At 42.0% G+C, this 7,870-nt stretch overlaps 1 protein-coding gene across 1 annotated transcript; it reads right to left on the reverse strand.

Moving 5' to 3' along the window:
• Positions 1 to 592: 592 nt before the first annotated feature.
• On the reverse strand, positions 593 to 3,932 carry LOC123091243 (glycerophosphodiester phosphodiesterase GDPD4). The gene is made up of 9 exons (XM_044512687.1): positions 3,663 to 3,932; positions 3,480 to 3,566; positions 3,274 to 3,371; positions 2,382 to 2,442; positions 2,040 to 2,120; positions 1,768 to 1,866; positions 1,301 to 1,390; positions 1,042 to 1,169; positions 593 to 956 (listed from the first exon to the last, which is right to left on the reverse strand). Exons 1-9 carry the CDS (start codon positions 3,867 to 3,869, stop codon positions 791 to 793), a joined length of 1,017 nt encoding a protein of 338 aa, XP_044368622.1. The 5' UTR covers positions 3,870 to 3,932; the 3' UTR covers positions 593 to 790.
• Positions 3,933 to 7,870: the final 3,938 nt, after the last annotated feature.

A 7,870-nucleotide genomic window follows, 5' to 3' on the forward strand; every position in this document is an offset into this window, starting at 1 on the left:
GCGTCTGGGCGGCGGCTTTTGGGTATTGCGGTTGTAGATGCTCTAAGTAACGATAATAAGTTCTAACATGTTACACATCCATGAACGTTCATAACTTCTCTGTGCTTAAATTCACAAGTATGCGAACAAAAAAGGGTGCATGCATGACCACCCATATTTTGGCATTCCTATAGGACTTCTTACGTCTCCAAACAAACTGTGTTGTCAGTTCTAGCTAGTGGTAGATTGGAAAGTGTGCGGTTATACGACCACGACCTCCCAGCGAAGATCAGACTTGATTAGCTTGGGCCTCTCATTTCAAGGAAGATGACAGTCAAACAGACGCTTATTCAAACTTCGAAGATATGTACTCCCTCCGTTCCTAAATATAAGTCTTTTTAGAGATTCCACTATAGTCTACATACGGAGCAAAATGAGTGAATCTACACTTTAAAATATGTCTACATACATCCGTATATAGTTTGTAGTGAAATATCTAAAAAGACTTGCATTTAGGAACGGAGGGAGTAGATCGGTTGGCACAGCAGGTTCATATTTTTGTTTAGTTTTTACTGTATGTTGAATGAATAGGAACTACTGTTATTTGGCTATGTGGTAAGTGCCGAGGCATAACTCATTTCAATCGTAAAATCATCTACGTATGTTACTGGTCAATCTCCATGGATAGGAAATATTGAGAAAAAAAAGATCTCCAGGGAGAGGCAAAATCGCCTTTCTTCAGTTATACTTCTCTCTTATCATGCAGACTCAAGCAGTCACCGTGGAAATGCAGTGAGGTTTATAGCCATCACTACGGCAAGGCAAAACCATCTTCCATGCACTCTGTTCTGATCTCCTGCATCAGCTGCTGCAGGAGTGAAGGGTTGCTTGTGACAATTGCATCAACCTGCTCATAGAGCATCCTCTTCATGGAGTCGCTATCGTCAACAGTCCATGCATACACTTTTCTATCATTTCTGTGTTTGAAACCAAGCGGTTACAAATTTTAGTTAGCTGTCAGACTAATTTCTTCGTCTAATTTCAAGAAAAGATAGTCATTACCTGTGCATGACCTTCATGAGCTTCTCGTGGATCAAAGGATGGTATACACCAGCAACTTTTGCCCCTTCAATCCGCACTAACTCCATTCTTCTGCCAGTGGACCAATCCATCATAACAATATAGCCAACCTATAACAGATAAATTGCATGTTCGAGTTACATTACAGAGGTGGTTGTAGCCATGTCGGCATGGATGACAGAGTGGGAGTGGGTTATTGACTTGTGTTGTATTAAGAGCTGGAAAATACAGAATAGTTTACCATAACATCTTTAGACAACTTGATCAGATCTCTACCTATGTCGTCACTTTTTGCCCAGATAACACAATTTTTGCAGTTTGTTCTCCTGATCTGCAAATAATGAAAATTATACTGATGCAGGATAGGTTTTTACCAAATCTGCTCAAAAACTGTAATATTGAAGACTATTATAGTCGAATGACAAATGACAGAAACTAACAAGCAAATATAGAAGTGCACAAGTTCAATTAGATGCAGATGGATAGAACAATAGACGATTTTGCCATGGATGAAAATGCTAATTTCAGAAGCAATATGTGGTCAAGTCTTATATACCAGACTACTAACTACTGTAAGCATTTCCACTGTTACACAAATCACATATTACAATCAACAGGCCCCAATTAAGTTTAACCTCTAGAAACTGAAACGTAGATAAAGGTATAACTTATTAAGGTAAAACAAGAAATGAGCTACCTGGAACTTACAATAGACATTACATCTTCCGCCAAACCTTTCTCAAATGAAGGAGGGCCAACTTTGACATCCAGAATTACTTGCCTTACAGACTGTGATTGTGATATCAACTACAAGAGGAGAAAAGTTCAGTAGCATAGAAATCAACTAATTCATTGAAGTGTGTGTATATCAAACATAATCCACCTATGGCAACATTTTACACAAGTCATTTGAAGCTCAAGTGATTACAATGATTACTAAAATACTACTAACAACACAAACTCATTAGGCAAATGCTTACCTCTAGAGCATCTTCTACTTTGGAAACTTCCTGGTTGCGGACTGTTTTCGATAGCTGAAACCTCGTGGTCACTGCTTTTATCTATGAAGACTAAAGGTCACTTTGTTAGTGTTTCGTCACCAGATCAACATATGACGAGCGTCAGCAGATGATCAGGTTGTGCTAAGGAAGCTAGGACTGAATAAAAATATATGCAGCTAGTTCACAACACGCAGTTAATATTACCATTTGACTGGCTTTTGTAGCCTCGCTAAAATAATAATGCGCCACTAATGAACCAAGACCAAGACCAACAAATTTGGCAAGTTACAGCTAGATTAAACAAAAAAAAAATGAGCTCACCTCATGAGTGCTCCAGTGGCCAACTTTTGCTGTAGAATTACCAGACATTCTTTGCAGATCCCTAACTGCGTGAATTTTGAATTAGGCCCATGATATGTTATTATAAATAAAGAATTAGCATGCAGGCTACTGTACTAAAGAATTTTTGGCTAATTTATATTTAAGTGTCAACTCAGTGACTAATGCTTGTTGATGCCAACTCTAATAATGTTAAACTTACAAAAAGAATATCTTTTGGGTTCCCACACTTTCCTCAAACAATGCTAACAGGCCAATACCAGAAGGTGAAACCCGTTGATAATTATAAGCTCCATTTATACTGAGGAAAACTCTCATTAGGAAAATAAGCAGTATGTCATTTAGTTAGAAAGTATAGTTCTCTACTAACTAAAACTGAAAAGGAAAAAAAATCAACGTAGATGGTCACCGAAATGTCAATGTATTAATAATGTGTGACCAAACATCCAAGTGCAGATATAAATTGCATAATTCTCCATCCAATAGACAGGAGAACTTATTTAGTGTTGCATTTGCAGTTAGTTACCAATCAGCAAGTGAGCCAGGGTGCTATGCACGAAAAAATGGTATATGATGGATCAACCTACAGTTTAATCTGCGAATGATGAACCGGAAAAAAAATGTCCAAATCAAATGGTACACAACAAAACCCAATCCAGAGCCCATTAGTAATATAATTTGTAACTGGTGTCTCCAGTTCCATTAATCTTGACCTATGCTCACGGATAGATACAACAAATGCAACAATGCTTACTGAGCTCAGCTACTGCACCTAGTCAACAGTCAACAGTCCCGTTTGCAGTTCATGTCACACATAAATGGCATGTTTCAGGTCCATTATACTACTACAGCCTAGCAGGGCTCCAATTACTACCTGTCATGGAGTGCTAAGAGGGTGCCATCTGAGGACCTCGAAACATCCACCTCCACACAGTCTACACGGGCATCCAGAGCCATCGTGAAGGCGTCCATCTGAAACCAACAACTCACAAACACATCTCGGGTCAAAAAAGAAAGAAAAAGAAATCCACCCGTAACAACTTCAGTGTGAATCCAGGATCACGGTGATCTACCACCCACCGAGTTTGGGAACGCGTTGATGGAGTCGCCCCCGTGGGCGCACACCAGCGGCGGGCTCGGGGTCCACCCGCAACTCCTCTCGCGCATCTGGAGAGGCAATAGATCGTTAGAATCAACGCGTCACCTATAAAAGATTCCGAAAGGGGAAGAGATCTCGAAGGATGGGCGAGTGTGGGGACGCACGCGGTTGAAGCGGCGGAGGCGGAAGTGGAAGAAAGCCGGAGGGACGAGCGAGAGGGCAGCGAGGAGGAGGAGCAGACGAAAGAGGCGGCTGGACGGAAGGAGGCGGCGGAGGCGGAGGAGGAGGGTGGTAGCCGGCGAGGCCCTCTTGCCGGCGGGGAAAAGAGGGAGCGGCGGCGGCTGCCTCCCGAGCCCGAGGAGCCCTCTCATGCTCTGCCTCTCAGCGCTCTCTCGCTTTTTTTTCTCGGATTCCTCGCTCCGCAGACGAGGCAATTGCCCTTTTTCTAAACTATATTTACCTTTTTTTCAAACTGGATCTAGCTTTATAATTCCATTAAGAGCAGAGCATCTCCTCTATATTTACCTTATAATTCCACCCTTAAAAAGCTTTAACTCCTCAGAAAATTTAATTTTTATCTGATTTAACTCTAAAAAAATATAAGTGGTGCATCGATTGCTGTCGCAGCCACTTCTTAGGAAAAAACCAACCCTCTCCTCGTGATGGCCTCTTTTCCCCACTCACTCACATCAATGTCGGCATTGCCTTCGGCGTCCACCTAGCTTCTTTCGTCGTCCCGCTGACACCCTGTAGCCTCTGTCACCCTCCCGTCCCATTCTGATTCGCTCGCCGGTCGTTGCCGTCGCTGGAATCAACCCATATCGTCGGTGCCACCGCCTTGATCCCGTGGACGAAAAAACCAACCTCCTAGCTTGGTTTGGGGCCAAAAGGAGTCGGTGAACGACCAACATGTCAGGCTGGTGGATCGTGATCGAGGCTCGCCGCACCAGCCGACAAGCAAAGCTTCTACCTGGTGCAACCGGCCGTCCCGATGTCGGCCTGTCCTCGGGGAGCCAGGCCCAGATACCTCCCCCAGCTAGAGGAAAGGGACATCATAGAAGGCTCATCACTACGAGTGTTATCGTGTCTCTTGTTGTTGGAAGCATGTGAGTAACAGAAAAGGCCTCCTGAGCACCCTGTCCTGCACGAGAGTTTGGGTGCTCCTGAGTATCTTTTTTGCGCCATTTTCTAACCTAAGTTTTCGAGTTCAAGCTGACATGACTCCTTTTCCTTCTGTTTTATCTGCTCTCCCAATGGTGAGGCCCGTTGGGGGGCACGAATATTTGATCTCAACGCTTAAACCCGACGACTCCCGATAAGTGGTCAAAACGAGCCAATGGTTTTCTCTCTAGTTCAAGCAGAGTGACTATGCTCTGGGTCAGCCGTCCTACACGTCACCCTGCTTTCAGACATTGGCGCGCCACCTTTGATCCCGTCGATGAGAGAGAGCGACACAACTGACGCAGCTTGGCCCAGATTTGGTCGTCGTTGCAACCACCTCGGAGGGTCGTCGTTGTTACGGCTACCTCACGGATCCACCCGCCATGTCCCCCGGGGCCGCCATCCTGGCATCCACCGCATAACATCAATCGACGGGATCAACCCCTAGGCAGGGTTGTTGAAGGAAATATGCTCTAGAGGCAATAATAAAGTTATTATTTATTTCCTTATATCATGATAAATGTTTATTATTCATGCTAGAATTGTATTAACCGGAAACATAATACATGTGTGAATATATAGACAAACATAGTGTCACTAGTATGCCTCTACTTGACTAGCTCGTTAATCAAAGATGGTTATGTTTCCTAACCATAGACATAAGTTGTCATTTGATTAACAGGATCACATCATTAGAAGAATGATGTGATTGACTTGACCCATTACGTTAGCTTAGCACTTGATCGTTTAGTGTGTTGCTATAGCTTTCTTCATGACTTGTACATGTTCCCATAACTATGAGATTATGCAACTCTCGTTTACCGGAGGAACACTTTGTGTGCTGCCAAACGTTACAACGTAACTGGGTGATTATAAAGGAGCTCTACAGGTGTCTCCAAAGGTACATGTTGAGTTGGCTTATTTCGAGATTAGGATTTGTCACTCCGATTGTCGGAGAGGTATCTCTGGGCCCTCTCGGTAATGCACATCACTATAAGCCTTGCAAGCAATGTGACTAATGAGTTAGTTGCGGAATGATGCATTACATAACGAGTAAAGAGACTTGCTGGTAACGAGATTGAACTAGGTATTGAGATACCGACGATCAAATCTCGGGCAAGTAACATACCGATGACAAAAGGAACAACATATGTTGTTATACCGGTTTGACTGATAAAGATCTTCGTAGAATATGTAGGAGCCAATATGAGCATACAGGTTCCGCTATTGGTTATTGACCGAAAACATGTCTCGGTCATGTCTACATAGTTCTTGAACCCGTAGGGTCCGCACGCTTAAAGTTAGATGACGGTTATATTATGAGTTTATGTATTTTGATGTACCGAAGATAGTTCGGAGTCCCGGATGTGATCACGGACATGACGAGGAGTCTCGAAATGGTCGATACATGAAGATTGATATATTGGACGACTATATTCGGACACCGGAATAGTTCTAGGGGTTATCGGGTGTATACCGGAGTACTTGGGGGTTATAACCATACTTTATTGGATATAGTGCAATCTATGATGTCTGTTACCGATTTACCACTATCGTTTTGGGGTTATGCATTAGAGACAGCTGCATTCACTTTAAATAGGGCACCATCAAAATTCGTTGAGACGACGCCTTATGAACTGTGGTTTGGCAAGAAACCAAAGTTGTCGTTTCTTAAAGTTTGGGGCTGCGATGCTTATGTGAAAAAGTTTCAACCTGATAAGCTCGAACCCAAATCGGAGAAGTGTGTCTTCATAGAATACCCAAAGGTAACTATTGGGTACACCTTCTATCACAGATCCGAAGGCAAGTTATTCGTTGCTAAGATGGATCCTTTCTAGAGAAGGAGTTTCTCTTGAAAGAAGTGAGTGGGAGGAAAGTAGAGCTGATAAGGTAATTGTACCTTTTCCCAATTGGAAAGTAGTTCATCACAGAAATTATTTTCAGTGATTCCTACACCAATTAGTGAGGAAGCTAATGATGATGATCATGAAACTTCAGATCAAGTTACTACCAAAATTTGTAGATCTTCCAGATTAAGATCCGCACCAAAGTGGTACGGTAATCCTATTCTGAAGTCATGTTACTAGACCATGATGAACCTACGAACTATAGGAAGCAATGATGAGCCCAGATTCCGCGAAATGGCTTGAGGTCATGAAATCTGAGATGGGATCCATGTATGAGAACAAAGTATGGACTTTGGTGGAATTTCCCGATGATCGGCAAGCCACAGAAAATAAATGGATCTTCAAGAGGAAGACAAACGCTGATAGTAGTGTTACTATCTACAAAGCTCGACTTGTCGCAAAAAGTTTTTTTGACAAGTTCAAGGTGTTGAATACAATGATATTTTCTTACACGTATCGATGCTTAAGTCTGTCCGAATCATGTTAGCTGCATTTTATGATTATGAAATATGGCAAATGGATGTCAAAACTGCATTCCTGAATGGATTTCTAGAAGAAGAGTTGTATATGATGCAACTAGTAGGTTTTGTCGATCCAAAAGGTGCTAGCAAAATGTGCAAGCTCCAACGATCCATCAATGGACTGGTGCAAGCATCTCGGAGTTGGAATATACGCTTTGATGAATTGATCAAAGCATATGGTTTTATACAGACTTTTGGAAAGGCCTGTATTTACAAGAAAGTGAGTGGGAGATTTGTAGCATTTCTAATACTATATGTAGATGACATATTGTTGATTGGAAATGATATAGAAATTCTGGATAGCATAAAAGGATACTTGAATAAGAGTTTTTCAAAGCAAGACCTCGGTGAAGCTGCTTACACATTGAGCATCAAGATCTATATAGATAGATCAAGACGCTTGATAAGATTTTTCAATGAGTACATACCTTGATAAGATTTTGAAGTAGTTCAAAATGGAACAGTCAAAGAAGGAGTTCTTGCCTGTGTTGCAAGGTGTGGAGTTGAGTAAGACTCAAAACCCGACCATGGCAGAAAATAGAGAGAGAATGAAAAGTCATTCCCTATGCCTCGGTTATAGGTTCTATAAAGTATGATATGTTGTGTACCAGATCTATTATATACCTTGCTCTGTGTTTTGGCAAAGAAAGATAATTTTGATCTAATAGTAGATCACTGGACAGCGGTCAAGAATATCCTTAGTGAGGACTAAGGAGATGTTTCTCGATTATGGAGGTGATAAAAGAGTTCATCGTAAAAGTTACATCGGTGCAAACTTTTACA

This window comes from Triticum aestivum, chromosome 4B (assembly GCF_018294505.1).
Source record: "Triticum aestivum cultivar Chinese Spring chromosome 4B, IWGSC CS RefSeq v2.1, whole genome shotgun sequence".
Lineage (NCBI taxonomy): Eukaryota > Viridiplantae > Streptophyta > Magnoliopsida > Poales > Poaceae > Triticum > Triticum aestivum.

What these genes read in the sequence shown, in the direction of transcription:
- LOC123091243 (XM_044512687.1), bottom strand. Translation starts at nt 3,869, where the DNA reads ATGAGAGGGCTCCTCGGGCTCGGGAGGCAGCCGCCGCCGCTCCCTCTT. An exon ending in GCCTCCGCCGCTTCAACCGC is followed by an intron (nt 3,567 to 3,662) that starts GTGCGTCCCCAC and finishes TTGCCTCTCCAG; the next exon opens with ATGCGCGAGAGGAGTTGCGG. An exon ending in GCCACTGGAGCACTCATGAG is followed by an intron (nt 2,121 to 2,381) that starts GTGAGCTCATTT and finishes TAGTCTTCATAG; the next exon opens with ATAAAAGCAGTGACCACGAG.